Source organism: Microcaecilia unicolor, chromosome 7 (assembly GCF_901765095.1).
Source record: "Microcaecilia unicolor chromosome 7, aMicUni1.1, whole genome shotgun sequence".
Taxonomy (NCBI): domain Eukaryota; kingdom Metazoa; phylum Chordata; class Amphibia; order Gymnophiona; family Siphonopidae; genus Microcaecilia; species Microcaecilia unicolor.
In genome coordinates, this window is record NC_044037.1 from 278,009,145 (window position 1) to 278,030,665 (window position 21,521).

At 43.3% G+C, this 21,521-nt stretch overlaps 1 protein-coding gene across 1 annotated transcript in view; it reads left to right on the forward strand.

Moving 5' to 3' along the window:
• Nucleotides 1-21,521, forward strand: part of OSBPL11 (oxysterol binding protein like 11) — a 106,642-nt gene that overhangs the window by 64,743 nt on the left and 20,378 nt on the right. The window contains exons 10-11 of the mRNA XM_030210877.1: nucleotides 9,259-9,445; nucleotides 18,279-18,461. Coding sequence (XP_030066737.1) covers nucleotides 9,259-9,445; nucleotides 18,279-18,461 — 370 coding nt within the window. The remainder of the gene's footprint in view (nucleotides 1-9,258; nucleotides 9,446-18,278; nucleotides 18,462-21,521) is intronic.

The window sequence follows — 21,521 nt, forward strand, 5'->3', positions numbered from 1 at the left end:
AGGTAATTTTTACCTTTTTATAGCGGGCAGGGGGTTCCCCGATTGATCTCCACGTGGCCTATGGCGTCGGAGGGCGAGGGCGCAAAGAGTCGCTCCCCGGATCCTTATCCTATATTTGAGGAGGGTTTGTCTCTCTTTTTGTGTATGATGAGGGATTCTGCTAGCATTTTAGTTTCTGTTTCTCTGAACCCACTGTTGAAGGAGTTTCTATGAATGCCAGGTATGCTTGCTGAACTGGGACTGTAAGATTACTACTGAGTTTTACTTCCATCTTGTGTAGACTCCAGATTTCACTCCCATAAGGGTAAATTAAACATTAATGCTTCACAGTATGTTTTTCATCTTTAAATTGGGTACCTCTGTTTCTTGAGTTGTTTGATATGGCAGTGTAAAAATGTAAATGATTGTGACAAATATGGTTTATCAGGACAGGGTCAACGTGGATTTATTTTTTGCCTCACCAATTTTCTTCATTTTTCTAAAGATGTGACTAAACATTTATTTATTTATTTGGTACATTTATATCCCACGTTTTCCCACTCAATTGCAGGCTCAATGTGGCTTACAAAATTATAGAGGAGATTACATATTCGTAAATGGATAGTACAAAGTAATGTGGATGAAGGTGGGCCAGTTGATGTAGTATATTAGATTTTCAGAAAGCTTTTGACAGAGTCCCTCATGAGAAACTTTTAAGCAAATTGAAAAGCCATGGGTTAGAAGACTTTGTTCTGTTGTGGATTGGGAACTGGTTAAAAGATTGAAAATGGAGAGGAGAGGAAGTGACGTCACCGTCAGAGATGGCTGCTTGATGTTTGAGCTCCGTCGGGGCAGCAGTGAAAACAGTGATTTTCCCCCAGCGAAATCGCGATCGCGAATTTAGGCAGTCAGAGCCCGGAGATCGATGGCGACCCGAAAGCGCCTCGAGAAATTTAAATATAGCGCTGATCAGCGGGACGGAGCGGCAGCATCAAGTCGCACCCCGCGCAAGGCGCGAGACAAAATGGCGGACGCAGACTCGGGCTCAGATACGGAGGGGCTGATGGAGCAGCAAGAGAGCGATACTGAACTCACGAAGCAGGAGGTAACGCGCTGGTTTAAAGCGCTTAAAGTTGAAATGGCGGCAGTGAGGAAAACAATCAAGGATGCAGTGGTGGACATTCAGAAAGAGGTGAGGGAAATTGGCACCAGGGTGGAACAAGCTGAGGAAGCACTGGAGCACGTGGAGGGAGACATTTTGGAGTTGAAAAACGAGATTGGCTCCCTGCGTGCAGAGAAAGATAAAATGCAGCTGGATCTTGAGGACTTAGAAAATAGATCCAGAAGAAACAATTTAAGATTCAAGGGGGTCCTAGAAACGGATCAAAATATGGACTTCACTAAGGTGGTGAAAGCAATTTGTGCCTTTATCCTGGCATCTGAAGGAGACGAACACATGCTTGGAGATGGGACTGAGATACAATTTGATAGGGTGCACAGAAGCCTGGGACCCCAAAGAGATAAGCAGCCCAGAGACATAGTGGCATGCTTTAAGGATTATAAGACTAAAGATCTGGTCTGGCGTAAGGCACGATTGATGGGTGAAATTCCCTGGGACAACCAAACAGTGCTTGTATTTCAAGACCTAGCCCTGGGCACGCTGCAACGAAGACGAGAGTTTCGGGATTTGACCAAGTTTCTTCAACAGGCCAATTACAGGTACAAATGGGTCTTCCCGTTTGGACTGCAGCTTACAGTAGAGGGCCACACGAGGCGGGTGACCTCGCTGGTTGAAGCGTGGAAAGTGCTGAAGGAGTTAGGCTGTAAAAATTTGCCTCCTGAAGGAGATACAGGAAAAGCAGCAACCGAGAAGAGAGGACCGTCGTGGCAAAAGGCGGGTTCTCGCAAAGGACCGGGCACCCACAGGCCGGAAATGGACAGAGTACCCTGATGGAAAGTATGAGAAACTACTGGTTTCAGTTCACCACAGTTATAGGTGGTTGAGTAGCCCTGGAGGGTTACTGGACAGGGTTTGCAATAGTTTTCTTCTGTTATGAGTTCAGAGATTGGATGTCTATTACACTGTTATAATGTAATGAGTTTGGGAAAGGTGGAGTGGAGGGAGAGGGAATACGAATTTGGGGGGAGGGGGGGGGGAAACAGAGGGGGAGAGGGGGAGTCAGCTCTGGCGAGGGGTTATTTCCTTACAGTATTAGGCTGGCGGCAAATGGTACCGCTCAGCAACAGGGGGGGCGGGAGGGGGGTACAGGGAGGGAAAGGGTTGAGGGTGGGAACTTGGAATGTGAATGGGTTAAATTCGCAGAGGAAGAGAAATTTGGTATATCGGGAGTTACAGAGGAGTAGATGGGATATAGTCTTGCTGCAGGAGACACACATTAGACGCCGTGAGGCACATTTATTACATCAGAGGGCCTACAGTGAATGTATTGCACACTTTGATAAAAGAGGGGGAAAGGTGGGCGGTTTGGCCATTTATATTCGGAAAGGGATTCCATTTGTAACTGATGACATTTATAGAGATGAATTGGGGCGCTGTTTAGCGGTCAGAGGGCTCTTATATGGGAAATCAGTGACAATTGTGAATATCTATGCACCTAATTCAGGTCAGGGAGAGTTCTTTGAGCATATAAGGGAGGAGCTTTTTCAATTTCAAAGAGGTGGGATGATTATGGGGGGAGATTTTAATTTATGGAATACATCTATGGATCATTCTAAGGGACACATTACAGTGCACAAGCCTTATACTTGGAGTTTGAGGGCACTGGCCTCAAGATTAGATCTCCTAGAGGTTTGGAGACTTAAACATCCGACCCAGAAGGCATATACATTTTTTTCTCACTCTCAGAACTCATACACAAGAATTGATATGATTTGGTGTAGCCGGGTCTTATGGGAACACGTTGTGGATGCAGATGTGGGGTCTATCTCAGTCTCTGACCATGCCCCAGTAGAACTTGACTTGAAGGGGTTGGGAGAAGAGGATAAACAGAGATTTTGGAGGCTTAATGAGGGCATCTTGGGCGATAAACAGGTATGTGAGGACGTACGCAAGGTAATTCAAGATTACTGTAGTATGAATGACATAGGGGTGGTATCGGAGGGCACACTCTGGGATGCTTTAAAGGCGGTGGTACGGGGTCACCTAATTAAATGGGGCGCCAGGAAAAAACGGGACCGGGAGGCAAAAGAACTGGAAGCCAGGGAGAGGTTGGCCTACTGGGAGCGTAAGCATCAGGAAGGGGGGTTAGGAGAGGAGCTGCGGGAGGTACGTAAATGGAGGGCGGCCTTGGATCAAATACAGGTTGATCGAGTGGAGTTCCTGAGGAAACGTCTCCAGCATAAGTTTTTTGAATTTGGCAATAAGTCAGGGAGGATGCTGGCTAACTGTTTGAGACACCGTCAAAGGGACTCGCTGATTACCAAAATTAAAGGGCAGGGGGATCAGATCCTTTATAAGGATAGAGATATTAGGGATCAATTTTTGAGATTTTATAGTACACTATATACTAGCACTATTGGGGTGGAGGAAGGTGAAATTAGAAAGGAATTGTGCTCTCTTAAGTTGCCCAAGTTATCTCGTGAGGATTGTGAAAAGCTAGAGGCCCCCTTTCATTTGGAGGAAATTAGGCAGGTCATAAAAGGACTGAAAGGAGGGAAGGCCCCAGGAGTAGATGGCTACTCTGCAAAGTTTTATAAAATCTTTGCTGGGGAGGTAGGGCCGTTGTTGGTAAGGGTGGGCAATGCTTGTTTTCGGGGCAGTTCCCTCCCATCTAGTATGCATGAAGCTGGTATATCGCTCATACTGAAACCAGGCAAAGACCCTTCTGCATGTGGGTCCTATAGACCAATTTCCCTAATTAATCTGGATGTTAAGATTCTCTCCAAGGTCCTGGCGAACAGATTGGGGGGGATATTGCCCAAATTAATCCACCCAGATCAATCAGGGTTTGTAGCGGGGAGACAAGTAGCCGATAATATACGTCGTACACTGCATATTATTTGGGAGGCTCAACAGAGGGGTCGACATATGGCTTTGCTAAGCACAGGTGCTGAAAAAGCTTTTGACAGGGTGGAGTGGCCCTATTTATGGGAGGTTTTGAGGCATCTAGGTGTTGGAGAGGGGTTGATAGGATGGTTGCAAAGGTTATATGAAGGACCCTCGGCGAGGATCAAGGTAAACGGGGGGTATTCTAATGCATTTAAGATAGGGAGAGGTACGAGGCAAGGTTGCCCACTATCTCCCTTGTTGTTTGCGATTTCGATTGAACCGCTGGCGCAGAGGATAAGGGAGATGGGTGACATAAAGGGGATGGTAGTAGCGGGCAGGGAACACAAGCTGGCATTATTTGCTGACGATATTCTGTTTTTTGTCACGAGTCCCCTGACGACTTTGCCAAACTTGGTGAAAGAGCTCAATCAATTTGGTAGAATTTCAGGGTTTAAGATAAACTATGACAAGTCTGAAGTTCTGGGGGTGAATATCCCACAGGGTCGACTGGTAGAAATGCTCCAGGGGTTCTCATTTCGACTAAAGAAGGGCAATATCAAATACTTAGGGGTCCAGATACCCTCTGAGTTGAATCAGTTATATTCACTAAATTATGGACCGTTGCTTCAACAAGTACATAGAGACATGGCGGGTTGGCAGGGTAAATGGCTATCCTGGTGGGGGAGAATAGCCACAGTACGAATGAATATCTTACCCCGGATTTTGTTCCTGTTTCAGACTTTGCCTGTGCAGGTACCTAAAAGGGACATAAATAAGCTTCAGGGGGAGATTATGAAATTTATATGGGGAGGTAAAGCTCCGAGAATACATAGGAAATTGATGTGGAAGTCGGTAGACCTGGGGGGAAGGGGGGTGCCCAATTTGGAATGGTACTTTTGGGCTGCACAGGTAAAGTTTGTGGTGGCATGGAGTCAGGAGGCTCCATTGGTGGTGGCTAGTTTAGACCAAGAGATGGTGCAGGGTTATAAGTTGAAGTCGGTTATATGGGCTTCAATAGAACCGAGGGTATACGGTCAAATGACAACAAATCCATTTGTGAACCATCTGTTGACCTTGTGGGCCTCTTTCAGAACCAGGTTCTGGCTAAAGAGGAAAACTTCCACAATGGCAGGTATAGGTTGGGAACCGGCTTTTCAAGTGGGAATGGGTCACCAGGTTGCAGGGTGGTGGGAAGAGGAGGGGTTGACTTGTTTCAGGGATCTCCTGGATGATGGGGAGTTAAGACCCTTAGAGGAGATCCGGGAACAGTGTGGGGGAGGTGCGGGAGATACTTATTTTTATATACAAGTCAAGCATTATATGAGCCAACAAGGGTGGTTGAAGAGGGACCCGGAAGAATATGAGGAACTTGAAAATTTGTGGGGCTCATTGGGAAAAATGAAAAGAGTTATATCTATGTTGTACAAATTGATTAGAGGTAGATCTTTTGAGAAATGTGCTTATATGATAAAATGGGAACAGGATCTGCAACGGGAGTTTACAGTAAATGAGTGGAAGGCTATAGTAATAGAAGTCAAAAAAGCTTCGAATTGTGTGTTGTTAAAAGAAAATGCCTTTAAGATATTGTCGCGGTGGTATTATACCCCGCATCGAATACATGCTATGTTCTCCTCGGCATCCTCACTGTGTTGGAGGTGTGGAGATGAGGAGGGGACTTTCTTGCATATTTGGTGGTCGTGCCGGACTTTACAACCATTTTGGAAGACAGTAACGACAAAAATTTCAGAAAGTACGAATAAGCCGTTTCAATGTACGCCGCATTGGTGTCTTTTGGGTCTCGGTAACAGAAGAGGAACTAAATGGCAGAGGCGCCTTAAGAGGATTTGTTTAACAGCGGCTAAGAGTGTCATTGCAATGCACTGGAAGAAACAGATGGCTCCCTCAGAGCTGGACTGGACTCTGAAGCTTTCCCTGGTCGGGGAATTGGAGCAACTAACGGACAAAAGAATGGGAAGGTACAGCCCATCTTCTGAACTGTGGTCTCGATTTAAGCGATTAACCCAATAAGGACAGTTGAAATAAAGCTGGGAGGGGGAGGAGGGGGGAGGGGGGGAAATGTGGGGGGAAAAATGAATACGTTTACACTGTTGTATTGTAATGATGCTCAATAAAATATTCAAACATTAAAAAAAAAAAGATTGAAAATGGAGAGTAGGCTTAAATGGCTGAAGGTAAATAGTAAAGTGCTCTAGGGATCTGTACTGGGATCGGTGGCTTTTAACCCATTTATAAATGATTAGGAAATAGGAATGATGAGTGAGGTGATCAGATTTGCAGATGATATAAAACTATTCAAAGTTGTTAAATCTTGTGTGCATTGTGAAAATTTGCAGGAAGACCTTGGGGAGCTGGAAGACAAGGCATCTAAAGAGCAGATGAAATTTTAATGTGGATAAATGCAAAGTGATGCACATTGGGAAGAATAACCAAAATTTATAGCTGCATGATGCTAGATTCTATATTAGGAATCACCATCAAGGAGAAGGATTTAGGTGTCGTCATGCATATGTTCAAATCTTCTGCTCATGTGTGTTGGTGGCTAAAAAAACAAACAAACTGTTAGGAATTATTAGGAAAGAAGTCGAGAAGAAAGTACCATCACTACTGTATTGTGCCATGGTGAGACCACACCTTGTGTATTCAGTGCAGTTTTGTTTGTTTGTTACATTTGTACCCCGCGCTTTCCCACTCATGGCAGGCTCAATGCGGCTTACATGGGGCAATGGAGGGTTAAGTGACTTGCCCAGAGTCACAAGGAGCTGCCTGTGCCTGAAGTGGGAATCGAACTCAGTTCCTCAGGACCAAAGTCCACCACCCTAACCACTAGGCCACTCCTCCACTGTTGCTAATATTTGAGATTCTACATGGAAAGTTGCTATTCCAACATTCCATGTAGAAGTCGGCCCTTGCAGATCACCAATGTGGCCGCGCAGGCTTCTGCTTCTGTGAGTCTGACGTGCAGGACGTCAGACTCACAGAAACAGAAGCCTGCGCAGCCTTCTACATGGAATGTTGCTAGTGGAAAAGCAACATTCCATGTAGAATCTCCAATAGTAGCAACAGAATCTCAGTAGTAGCAACATTCCATGTAGAATCTCCAATAGTAGCAACAGAATCTCAGTAGTAGCAACATTCCATGTAGAATCTCCAATAGTAGCAACAGAATCTCAGTAGTAGCAACATTCCATGTAGAATCTCCAATAGTAGTAACAGAATCTCAGTAGTAGCAACATTCCATGTAGAATCTCCAATAGTATCTATTTTATTTTTGTTACATTTGTACCCTGCGCTTTCCCACTCATGGCAGGCTCAATGCGGCTTACATGGGGCAATGGAGGGTTAAGTGACTTGCCCAGAGTCACAAGGAGCTGCCTGTGGCTGAAGTGGGAATCGAACTCAGTTCCTCAGGACCAAAGTCCACCACCCTAACCACTAGGCCACTCCTCCACTGTTGCTAATATTTGAGATTCTACATGGAAAGTTGCTATTCCAACATTCCATGTAGAAGTCGGCCCTTGCAGATCACCAATGTGGCCGCGCAGGCTTCTGCTTCTGTGAGTCTGACGTGCAGGACGTCAGACTCACAGAAACCGAAGCCTGCGCAGCCTTCTACATGGAATGTTGCTAGTGGAAAAGCAACATTCCATGTAGAATCTCCAATAGTAGCAACATTCCATGCAGAATCTCCAATAGTAGCAACAGAATCTCAGTAGTAGCAACATTCCATGTAGAATCTCCAATAGTAGCAACAGAATCTCAGTAGTAGCAACATTCCATGTAGAATCTCCAATAGTAGCAACAGAATCTCAGTAGTAGCAACATTCCATGTAGAATCTCCAATAGTAGCAACAGAATCTCAGTAGTAGCAACATTCCATGTAGAATCTCCAATAGTATCTATTTTATTTTTGTTACATTTGTACCCTGCGCTTTCCCACTCATGGCAGGCTCAATGCGGCTTATATGGGGCAATGGAGGGTTAAGTGACTTGCCCAGAGTCACAAGGAGCTGCCTGTGGCTGAAGTGGGAATCGAACTCAGTTCCTCAGGACCAAAGTCCACCACCCTAACCACTAGGCAACTCCTCCACTGTTGCTAATATTTGAGATTCTACATGGAAAGTTGCTATTCCAACATTCCATGTAGAAGTCGGCCCTTGCAGATCACCAATGTGGCCGCGCAGGCTTCTGCTTCTGTGAGTCTGACGTGCAGGACGTCAGACTCACAGAAACAGAAGCCTGCGCAGCCTTCTACATGGAATGTTGCTAGTGGAAAAGCAACATTCCATGTAGAATTTCCAATAGTAGCAACATTCCATGCAGAATCTCCAATAGTAGCAACAGAATCTCAGTAGTAGCAACATTCCATGTAGAATCTCCAATAGTAGCAACAGAATCTCAGTAGTAGCAACATTCCATGTAGAATCTCCAATAGTAGCAACAGAATCTCAGTAGTAGCAACATTCCATGTAGAATCTCCAATAGTAGTAACAGAATCTCAGTAGTAGCAACATTCCATGTAGAATCTCCAATAGTATCTATTTTATTTTTGTTACATTTGTACCCTGCGCTTTCCCACTCATGGCAGGCTCAATGCGGCTTACATGGGGCAATGGAGGGTTAAGTGACTTGCCCAGAGTCACAAGGAGCTGCCTGTGCTTGAAGTGGGAATTGAACTCAGTTCCTCAGTTCCCCAGGACCAAAGTCCACCACCCTAACCACTAGGCCACATCTCAGAACAGATTTAGTAAAACTGAAAAGGTACAGAGAAGGGCAACCAAAATGATTGTGGGGATGGAATGACTCATAGATGAAAGGCTAGGGAGGTTAGGGCTCTTCAACTTGGAGAAGAGACAGTTGAGGGGAACCATAATAGAGGTCTATAAAATGATTGAATGGGTAAACATGAATCAGTTGTTTACTCTTAAAAATAAAAAGTACAAGGACTAGGGGGCACTCCATGAAGTTAACAGTAGCATACATAAAACAAGTTGCTTTGGATGTAGCATTTTTATTTTCTTTGATTTCTGTAACAAATGCACCTGTTGATTTTTTTTTTTTTTAATGGATTTATCTGTAACTACTAGGCTGCTACTCCAGATTGATGATCTTTCTGGGGCATAATCTACTGAGAACTTGTAGTGTTTATTACTTCTTTTGAATGCAAACATGTTGTTTAGCTTTTTGATGGTAGATGAGGCAGAATTTAAATAATAAATGACAGTATTGTTTCCCTTTTTTGCTTTACCCAGGTCTTTTATGCCTTTTGGAGCATGGAGAGGAGTATACATTTTCTCTGCCGTGTGCTTATGCTCGTTCTATTTTAACTGTTCCTTGGGTCGAGCTGGGTGGAAAGGTCAATGTTAACTGTTCAAAGACTGGATATTCTGCCACCATTACATTTCATACCAAACCCTTCTACGGAGGTAAACTGCACAGGTGAGAATGGGTTTTACGTTGTCCTCTATAAATAGGGCATGCTCGTATAGAAATCAAAAGGTCCTAAGATGCATTCTGCTATAAAGATTTGCATACTCCCAGAATAAAAGAATATCTTTTGAAGATTATGCCTTTCAGTATTTGCTTCACTAATGTGCTCATTATAAGATTTATGCGTGTGTTTAATTCAATTATGTGGAATCTAAACAGGATAATAAGAAACAAGGTTCTATAAGCCTGACCATAATGGAACCTTGCATACAGCTTCTTACTTTCCCATAGACACAGGGCCGCCAGAATTAACGTTCAGTCAGAGAAGTGCAGTAAGACCTGCAAGCCCAAGTTTTCTGTCAAGAAGCAGGATTGAATCAGGCACACAAGTAGGCGATATCATGTGACAAAATGCCAAGTTGGGACAACTCTCCCAAGATTCAGAACCAGTGAAAAGGCCTGGGCTACATGCATCCCTTCCCATGCACAATAGACCTGAAAATAAACTCTTCCAATTTATTTTATTTATTTATTTTAGAAGTTTTGGGCTTCTGGTCTGCAGAGGATTTTGTTTTCATTTGTATTTATTTTTGCTCTTTTAAAATGAAAAAAAAAACAACCCAACTTTCTGGCTGTTCTATTTAAATAACATGAGTCTGTGTGCTCGTTCCACTTTCTCGAATTCCTTGGAGATATAATTAACAGGGACTAGTTAATTTGAACCACCACAATGCTTGGCAGTAGGGGATTCAGAAGTACTGTGGACCTAAGAGAGAGTTGTATAAGAGCATTGGGATTGGGCGGGGTGGGAGGGTGTTGTGGGTTGAGTCATCATTGCTGTGTATGAGTCTTTGTTATAATGCTATGCCAATAAAAACAAGTTATTCCCTAAAATAAAAATGTTAAAAAAAAAGAGAAAATAATTCATTTGTTTACTCATATGGGTCTGAGATACAATGGTGCAGACAGAGCAAGGCTTTCAGCCCTCTCCATCCTTTGGAAGAAAGGTCATGAACCTTGACACCTGTTCCAGATGTTTTACGTGTCTGGGCGCAAAGCATAGCCAGGTGGGATGCCAACACTGAATATTGGGCCCAAAAAGACCACCTCTGTCTCTTCAAATCACCAGTAGGTCACCATATATTAAATGCTCGTCTCGGGTGGTTTTGCTGTCAAAACAGCCTTGTCATGAAGGAGGGTGAGCTGTGTATCTGTAAATAGCTGGCTTTAAAGGTTCTTTTTTATAAAGCTGTACAGCAAAACCACCAGCCAGGTCAGAACATTTAATATACGGTGACCCGTTGCTTTGGTTTGTTGGACAACATGTCGGCTACTGCATTATTTTCATTTTTCTTGCAGACTTGAGATAAGTACACTTGGAATATCTTTATGTATTTGGAGTCTTATATTGTGTCATTGTTTATATGCAAAGTTAAAACAATATATAAAGAAAGACTTGTATGATTAAATATTCACTGAATGGATTGATTTCCTTATTGAGATATAGTTTTAATGGTATGTAGGGCTAGATAGGTGATTAGCTGATAAGCTGATTAGATAATAATTACTCTGTTAGAGTTTGTGCTTTGTCTCACCTATTTGGAGTATGAATTTGCCCTAAAACAAAGGAAAGGGTTCTCACAAAGGTTTTTCTGACAATATGAAAGAAGAATGCCACACATTCATTGCAATTCATTGGAAATATAAAAAAAATAAATATTATAGGTATATTATTATGGCAAAGCAATTACAAAACTCAGCAGCAATGCTTATCAGAACAGTGAGTTAACAATAGCAGTGCAACAAATACTTATTCCTGATACAAAACTAACAGACAAAGTAATAATATCCTAAGGAACCACATGCCAAAGGTCCTGACTCACAGTTGGAACTTAGCCTAGTGGTTTGTGCAGTGGACTTTGATCCTGGGGAACTGGGTTCGATTCCCACTGCAGCTCCTTGTGACTCTGGGCAAGTCACTTAACCCTCCATTGCCCCTGGTACAAAATAAGTCCCTAAATATATGTAAACCGCTTTGGATGTAGTTGCAAAAACCTCAGAAAGGCGGTATATCAAGTCCCATTTCCCTTTCTATCTATCCCACTAGACCATAGGGAATATGACGTTATCCTCATCCATTGGATGCACTTGGATATATCCACTGCTTCTCCGGCATGGCAGGTCTCACCTATCCCTCTCTCTCTCTCTGATTCCAAGCTGATGTTTCACAGCTGGCTCCTAGATATAGTCTTGTAGATAGAATGCTTCTGCTCCATTGTGTTTTCAGTCTGCGTTTGTAGAGGAAGTTTGTCTTAGCAATGAAGCTGAAATGCCCCTTCTCTAGATCTAGTCCTAGTTGCGGCTAAGATGCTACACAGTACTGGTTCTTAGTACAGCATATACTTGTACTTCAGAGTCATGTATGAGCACTGAGTATGTAGGCACTCAGGAGGACCTAAAGGAATTACTTGCTGGATGGTAAGATAACACCCATCAGGGAAAAGTGTCCGTGTCTTCTCCTGAGAGCATATCCGTGTGCCCATCTATGTCTCAGCCAAAGTCCATGATATAGAAGACATCGTATCATGCGTAGAACAGCTCTCTGGATGAGCTGGACACACAAAGATTTGTTTGTATAGGTGTGCTCGTGGACAGTAGATGAGGTAAGGCCTTAGCTAATTAGGACCACTGAGCTGGCCAGGTGGTGAATGTTATCAGTTTAGTCCAGGATGGCAATGCTGCAGATGATATAATGAGGCTCCTGGCCTTGCAGATGGCACCCATATCAGAGCTGATACTGTTGGTGCAGCTAATGAAGATTACCTCATTCCTATTTCATTATAAATCTCACTCCTGTAGTTTTCACACCAGAGAGACAACGCAGATATTCCTTGGAATGTCAGTCTGATCAGTGCATGTAGAAGCCATGACAAGATGGTGATGTTGCAGTCGGAGTTTGGTTCATAGGCCCCAGTTAGGCTATACAGGCCTTATGCATATAAACAGGTATGGGCAGTATATACTCCTGCAGTCCTATAGTCTTCAAATGTTTGTGAAAATTATTATAATTATTCAAGTCTTCTAACTTTAAGGCAAGAAAATTCCAAACTATTTGGAGCCTGAGACAACATCAGCTGCTTAAATAAACTGAATCTTTTTATCCCTTAGGAGAAGGAATTGCAAAAGGTGAAAAATAATGTGATCTTCTGTTTCTCCTAAGATCATTCTCAAAGTGGTTTGAAGATTACACAGATCTTGTTTCATTCCAGAAGTAAAGGCCACCACCATCCTAGAGGGATCCTTCCCCTCCTCCTACAAGGAATTCATCTCCTTGACAAAGATATTTCTCACCTAAGATTCATGCATTGTATATCTGTTTCTTCCCTTCTACAACAAGAAGTGGAACCTAGAGCTGATTTTCTGGTCTTATATAAGTGAAACTCCAAAGTCCACGTTGATAGTCTCTGTCCTTGGCCTACTATAGGAACATCAGATTTGTGTATAGAAAGTGCTTGTTATAGTGCAGCTGGTATTCTGAATTTAATAAGATGCAGCTTTCACATGCATCTGTGGTAGTTAAGTCAGCTAGGAGAAAGCAAAGAAATTCAGGATATTTCCAATATACCACCTGTAAAAGAATCTAGATTTTTAGGCCACAGCCATATTTGTATATCCTACTTCAGAACTTACAGGGACTGTCTTGTCTATCTAGTCAAGAGCAGTTTGATGGCCTTCTTATCTAAAGGAGATGAGTGTGGAACCCATCTTATTCATTCAGCATATGATAACTTTGATGCTTTTAGAATCTCAATATTTATTTATTTATTTTTGTTACATTTGTACCCCACGCTTTCCCGCTCAATGCGGCTTACATGGGGCAATGGAGGGTTAAATGACTTGCCCAGAGTCACAAGGAGCTGCCTGTGCCTGAAGTGGGAATCGAACTCTGTTCCTCAGTTCCCCAGGACCAAAGTCCAGCACCCTAACCACTAGGCCACTCCTCCACTGTTGCTACTATTTGAGGTTCTACATGGAATGTTGCTATTCCACTAGCAGAAAACGAGTTCACAATATCAATGTCTCTGGTAACATTCAACTGCTAATAAACACAAACCAGGACTCAAAAGCCACCTACTGCGAGTAAGTGTAATAATAAACAGTTATTTCACCCGTATGTGATCAATAATTTTTATGTGTAGAGTACCCTCAGATATAAACCACCGTGACTGCAGTCAATAATGCTGCTACAACGTGGCATAGCACTTCTTTCATTGGGTAACTCTTACTATATTTTTTTGGGTAAAGAGCAACCTCTGCTCATATTTTTTTGCATCCCAATCACCACAGTGCTATAAAATCACTTATACATTTGTTTAAAAGATTACATATACTAGGTGAAAAAAACTGTTCACTTATCTCGTGAGTTCTTGCCTCTCCGGCAGAACTGTGTTGCCTTGCTGAAACAATTAGCAATTGCCTTCCCCTGGATCCGCCCGACTCCGCGGGGTTTCAAAACAATTTCCTCAGGGACAAAGGGTTAAGGCTACATAAATCGCTTCTTCTTCTTTATTCTGTCTCAAGCAATCCACAAAACAAGTGAACAGTTTTTTTCACCTAGTATATGTAATCTTTTAAACAAATGTATAAGTGATTTTATAGCACTGTGGTGATTGGGATGCAAAAAAATATGAGCAGAGGTTGCTCTTTACCCAAAAAAATATAGTAAGAGTTACCCAATGAAAGAAGTGCTATGCCACGTTGTAGCAGCATTATTGACTGCAGTCACGGTGGTTTATATCTGAGGGTACTCTACACATAAAAATTACTGATCACATACGGGTGAAATAACTGTTTATTATTACACTTACTCGCAGTAGGTGGCTTTTGAGTCCTGGTTTGTGTTTATTAGCTATTCCACTAGCAACATTCCATGTAGAAGTCGGCCCTTGTAGATCACCAATGTGGCCGCGCAGGCTTCTGCTTCTGTGAGTCTGATGTCCTGCACGTACGTGCAGGACGTCAGACTCACAGAAACAGAAGCCTGCGCAGCCTTCTACATGGAATGTTGCTAGTGGAATAGCAACATTCCATGTAGAATCTCCAATAGTAGCAACATTCCATGTAGAATCTCCAATAGTATCTATTTCATTTTTGTTACATTTGTACCCTGCGCTTTCCCACTCATGGCAGGCTCAATGCGGCTTACATGGGGCAATGGAGGGTTAAGTGACTTGCCCAGAGTCACAAGGAGCTGCCTGTGCCTGAAGTGGGAATCAAACTCAGTTCCCCAGGACCAAAGTCCACCACCCTAACCACTAGGCCACTCCTCCACTCCACTGGCCATCAGGGCCAGTGCAAGGGTACTGTCCACTAATGTTTTGACTTACCTACTAGTAGCAGTTCCAGCATCCTCCCGATGGTGGTAGTGGCTTTGGCACAGTGCTCCCTCCTTTAATATTGGTGACTCCAGCACAGCATCCCTCTTCGTATATCCTCTTTCACTCTCCTCCATTCTCTGGCCAAATTTCCCTCTTTTTGTCTCTCCCGACCCTTACTGTGCCCTGCCCAGCACGACTATTGTGCATGTATCTTTTCTAAGTAAGCAGAGGATAGATGTCTCTCCTTACCTATTCTTACCTTTTTTTTATAACCAGCCTTCTAGTTCTCTTTTCCCCAGCATCTGCCGTCTTACCTCCTTCCACAGCATCCAGGACTCTTGTCTGTCTCCCAGCATGTGCCTATTGCCAGTTCCCCTTATTACTCCCTAGCAACTGCTCCTACCTTAAGATCTGCCCTGACCTCCCACCCTTCAAAAGCATCTGCCCAGGCCAACTGGCAACTGTTCTTATCTTATCTCTGCCCATCAAGATTTGCTACCTCTCCCCTGGCATCTACCCCAACCCCATAATCCATCATCCTCCACTGCTGCTTCTCATTCCTCTTGTAATATCTGTCCCCTGCCTCCCTCCTCCAGCATCTACTCTCTGCTGCATTTCTCAGGGTTATATGGATTCATTGAATGGTGAGAGCCTGTGCCGTAGCTCTTCACCAATCTATCTGCTCTTCAATGCCAGCACTGTGAGCACATTTAAAATGTCTGCTTTCAGGCCAATATGTGGTGACCCATTGGCCCACCTACACAAGTAGAGATTTTTAGTGTTTCCATACTTTGACAGTTGGCTTCTAGCAGCTTTAATGCTGGATCTAGTCATTTTCCTGAGGAACAGATTCTTTGGCTGGTGGGACTTATGGATCCCCATCAGCTACACTGCTCCATTTGGAAAGCTGTTCTGTCTCTTTGGCTCTCTGGGTCCAGGGAATCTTTGTCATCCACACTGCTTCACTTGTTTCTCTCCCCCTCCCCAAAAAATCTGGTACTCTTATGACTGCCTGGTTTGCCTAATGGTAACACTAGCCCTGTCGGCCATTGTGGCCAGACAGCTTTCATGGCTGTAAGTATCTGGTCTTGGGGGGGACTGGTATGCACATTAAGCTGTCAGATGCCCTTTGCATTACAGGCAAAGTTGGTAGCAAAGTTAAAGAAATACCTTTAGTGTATATCATTTTCTAGATGAATAAGCACAATTCTGTATAGGAGAGGTGCTTCTTTCAGAAAAAGAAGCTGTATCAGGCAACCACAACAAACTCAGAGGTAGTTCTACTGTAGACCTAGCAAAGAGAGAGCAGATTGTCAAAACAGGCTATTTTTGCCCAGCCCAAGCAGCTGCCTTCTATTTGACTGAATTGCCTAAATGCTGCCAGTTCATTTTCAACATACACCCTGTCCTGCCTAGGGTTGGGTGCGTTACTTTCTTCAAGAAGGCAACCCCCCCCCCCCCCCCCACACACACACACACACACACCTACCTCAGATTTCTGAGTACTCAGCTTTGGTCAAATACTACCTCAGGTGTCTTTGTTTCCAATACAAGAGAAGAATCAAGGGTTCTGTGTGAATGCCTAAAAAGACAGGTGGACTTCCCCCCTTGAATCTTAGTGATCTCAGTTTTTCTCTGCAAGTAGAAATGTACTCCTGACTATCATCCTCTTATTTTTTTTTTTGTTTTGTTACATTTGTACCCTACGCTTTCCCACTCATGGCAGGCTCAATGCGGCTTACATGGGGCAATGGAAGGTTAAGTGACTTGCCCAGAGTCACAAGGAGCTGCCTGTGCCTGCAGTGGGAATCAAACTCAGTTCCTCAGGACCAAAGTCCACCACCCTAACCACTAGGCCACTCCTCCACTCCCAAAGGGAACAAAAAAAAAAAATCAACCAACCAACCATTACCAGTACAAAGTTCTCTTTGGACTGCCCTCAGCTCCCAAGGTATTCATTGTGTTTTGTGGTTGTGGCAGCCAACCTACACAAGTAGAGATGTGTAGTGGTTCCATACTTTGACAATTAGCTTCTAGCAGCTTTACTGCTGGATCTAGCTATTTTCCTGAAGGGCAGAACATTGCATTTCGTTTAGTACCTCACTTTTTCTCATCAGTTTTGATAAGTCAACTCTTCAGCATAAAAAAATTTCTTGTTCTTTGAGTTCTTCTGCATGTGGAGCAAGCAAAAATCTTCCTTTTCTGCAAGACATAAAGCAAAAGCTAATAAGCCTGGATTGCTATATGATTGGAGAGTCCAAGTAATCCTGTGGCAAGCAAGCCGGAGTGGAGCACACTAAAGAAAAGCAGAGCAGCTTCATGTTTTTGCTGCTGGCAAGCAAGTCTGTTTGAGGAGTTCCCTAGTTTCCAAAATGCTCTGCAGAACTTGAGTAGCCTGAGACCATTCGTGAGGCCAAAGGACTGTGCCGAGTTTGTCTGGCAGCTGGTTTTGATTCCCCAGGATGTAAGTAGCCTGGATTGCTATGCGATTGGAGATTGGAGAGTCCCATATTTGTGCTGCTGCTGCTCAGCACAGTCGAAGGCACCTTGGGTTTCCTTGGTTGTTGCTATAAAACACTGCCACGGCTGGATGAGTACAGACTGACCCCAGAAAAGATGAGTGAATAGTTAAGAGACGGTAAATTCTGGCGTGACCCAAGGGAAACACTGTGTGCTTGATTTAGTTCGACCTGTTGACAAGAGAAAGGGGTGTTGCTTACCTGTGAAATATGTTCTTAATTAATATTAGGTGTAATTAGGCACTTAGTCGCTCCCACTTCCCTGAGAGTTGTACTGCTTCTTGAGAAATGGGAAGACTGTTGTGTGTGTAGGAAGAACTGTGCATGCTTACAACTTTCCATTAGTTCTGAGCTCTAGGAGAAATGTTCTGTCCCAGTGCTGGTAGATATTGCCCACATTTGTGTCTGATTAATCCTTGCCATCTGTGGAGAATGTGTTATAGGTAAGCAACTTTGCTTTATGGGTAGAGATCTGAAATAGAAATCTTTTGCCTGAGGCTTTTATTTCATGCCAATTTATTGAAATATTTCACAAACAAAATTGTGCCATCATGAATTTAAAATATTTCCTCAATCTATTTTCTTTAAAGCACAAGGACGAAGGATAGTGAAGAGAGAGCTTTAGTTTAGTTCCTGAGTTAACATGGATTGAAATTTGTTGTTATTTCTGTGATTTTTTGTTTGTTTTGTTTCTCTTTCATGCCTCATTGAGTTTGATGTGTCTTTAACCCTCGGTGGAAATATGTCTAAAGTTTATCTCTGCGGGATCTCATGATTTGAATAGAAGTAAATGGATACCTATTTAAAACATAGATGTGATTTATGGATCCCATTGCCTTTTTTACATACAGCACGTGACTTCCTACATATGTCTGCAAAGCAGTTGCATGATAACAGCAGATTTTTACAACCTTTGCTTTTAATGCTGCTTTTATTTTCTTGCAGAGTTACGGCAGAAGTGAAGCACAATGCTTCAAACTCTGTTGTCTGCAGAGTACAAGGCGAATGGAACAGTGTGCTTGAATTCACTTACAGCAATGGAGAGATAAAGTATATAGATCTGACAAAATTGTCTGTTAGGAGAAAGAGAGTTCGGCCTGTTGAGAAACAGGGGCCTTTTGAGTCCAGGTAAGAAAAGGAACCTTTGTAAAATACTTGATATTTTGCCTAGTAAACTATACCTATGCACAGAAACGAGACATAAATCAAAGGAAGATACAGTCCTAAGATAAAGGTTCTGTTCAACAAAAAGTATTGGTGGTCAAAAATGTAGCCTGATTTGTATGTTGTCTTCTCAGAATTGACAGCATGGAAACAGAGAAATATGATGGCAGATAAGAACTAAATGCCCCATCCAGTCTGCCCGTCCTCAGCAACCACTATCTTCTCCTTTCCTTAAGAGATCCTGCGTGCCTGTTCCATGCTTTTTTAAAATTCAGACACAGTCCTTGTCTCTACCATCTCCACTGGGAGGCAATTCCACAAGTCCACCACCCTTTCCATGAAGAAGTATTTCCTTAGATTACTCCTGAGCCTATAACCTCTTAACTTCATTTGAAAAAGCCTCACTTCCTATACAGTAATGCCACAGAGATATTTTAATGTCTCTATCATACCTCCTTTCTCCCGGCTTTCTTCCAGATTATAGAAGTCTATAAGTCTGTCCCCATATGCTTTATGACAGAGACCACGGACCAGCTTTATGGCTGCCCTCTGGACTGACTCCATCCTTTTTATATCTTTTTGAGGGTGCAGTCTCCAGAATTGCACACAGTATTCTAAATGGGGCCTCACTAGAGACTTAATACAAGGGAACTATCGCCTCTTTTTTTTCCTGCTGGCCATTCATCTCCCTGTGCACGCAAGCATCCTTCTGGCGTTGACTGCCACCTTTTCTACCTGTTTGGCCACCTTAAAATCATCAGATACAATCACCCCCAAGTCCTGTTCTTCTTTCATACACAGAAGTACTTTACAGTTCCCTTGAATTTTTGTGACCCAAGTGCATGACCCTGCATTTTTTAGCGTTAAATCTTAGTTGCCAATTTCTGGATCATTCTTCAAGCTTCACTAGATCTTTCCTCATGCTATCCACACCCTCCGGGATGTCCACCATATTACAGAGTTTGGTATCATCTGCAGAGAGACCAACCTTACCAGACAGTCCTTCTGCAGTATCACTCACAAAGATACTTAAAAAAAAAAAAAAAAAAGGCCCAAGGACCGATCCCTGCGGTACATCACTGATAACATCTTTTTTCCTCTGAGCAGATTACATTTACCTCTACCCTCTGTCTCGTTCTATTTAACTGGTTTTTAACCCAGTCGGTCACTTTAGGGCCCATACCGAGGGCACTCAGTTTATTTATCAGTCGCTTGTACGGAACCGTGTCAAAGGCTTTGCTAAAATCCAAGCCCCTCCCGTATCCAACTGTTTGGTCACCCAGACAAAGAAATCAGTCAGATTTGTCTGACAAGACCTGCCTCTAGTGAAACCATGGTGCCTCAGGTCCTGCAGTCCATTCGATTCTGCTTTGTTTACTCACCACTGAGGTCAGACTAATGGGCTTGTAATTCCCAACCTCCTTCTTACGTCAGCTGTTGTGCAGAGGGACCACATCGGCCATTCTCCCGGAGTACCACTCAAACTCTAAGGAAGCACTGAAAAGGTCAGACAATGGAGCCACCAGAACTTCTCAAAGTTCCTCGAGTACCCTCGGATGTAACCCACCTGGCCCCATCGCTTTGTCTATTTTTAGTTTAACTAGCTCCTCACGAACATAGTCTTCTGAGAATTGGTCCTGGTCCACTACTACTACTATTTAGCATTTCTATAGCGCTACAAGGCGTACGCAGCGCTGCACAAACATAGAAGAAAGACAGTCCCTGCTCAAAGAGCTTACAATCTAATAGACAAAAAAATAAAGTAATCAAATCAATTAATGTGTACAGGAAGGAGGAGAGAAGGGTAGGTGGAGGCGAGTGGTTACAAGTGGTTACGAGTCAAAAGCAATGTTAAAGAGGTGGGCTTTCAGTCTAGATTTAAAGGTGGCCAAGGACGGGGCAAGACGTAGGGGCTCAGGAAGTTTATTCCAGGCGTAGGGTGCAGCGAGCGAGAAGGCGCAAAGTCTGGAGTTGGCAGTAGTGGAGAAGGGAACAGATAAGAAGGATTTATCCATGGAGCGGAATGCACGGGAAGGGGTGTAGGGAAGGATGAGTGTGGAGAGATACTGGGGAGCAACAGGTGTGGAGAGATACTGGGGAGCAGCAGAGTGAGTACATTTATAGGTTAGTAGAAGAAGTTTGAACAGGATGCGAAAACGGATAGGGAGCCAGTGAAGGGTCTTCAGGAGAGGGGTAGTATGAGTAAAGCGACCCTGGCGGAAGACGAGACGGGCAGCAGAGTTTTGAACCGTTAGCATTTGTTTTCTCTGGTCCTACCCCTGGCCTTTCATCCGTGAACACAGAACAGAAATAGTTGTTAAGCAGTTCAGCTTTATCCTTGTCAGCTTCTACATATTTCTCCCCTTCACCCTTGAGCCTCACAAAGCCATTTTGGCACTTCCTTCCATCACTTACTTATCTAAATAATGTCTTGTCCCCCAATTTTATATATTGGCTTTCATTTCTTCCATTTGCATCTTTGCTTTCCTGACAGCTCTACCAGCTTCTCTTAGCTTTTCCTGGTATTTTTGCCTGTCTTTCTCTTTCTGCGATGTCTTGTAATGCATGCTAACCTTTTTTTTTTTCCTTACCTTTTCAGCTACTACATTTGAGAACCAAAGCAGCAGCCTTCTTGTTCTCTTACTTCTATACTTTTATGCGCTTTTCTTACATTAAGGTCTGTCGCCTTTAAAATAACTCCTTTCAGTTTTGCCCACTGCAGTTCTACATCCTTCAGCCGTTCCCATCCAGCTAACTCTTACAGAAGTACATAAGTATTACCATATTGGGACAGACCAAAGATCCATCAGGCCCAGCATCCTGTTTCCAACAGTGGCCAATCCAGGTCACAAATACCTGGCAAGATCCCGAAAAAGTTCAATACATTTTATGCTGCTTATCCCTGGAATAAGCAGTGGATTTTCCCAAAGTCAGTTTAATAATGGTCTATGGACTTTTCTTTTAGGAAGCTGTCCAGACCTTTTTTTTAAACCCTGCTAAGCTAACTGCCTTTACCACATTCTC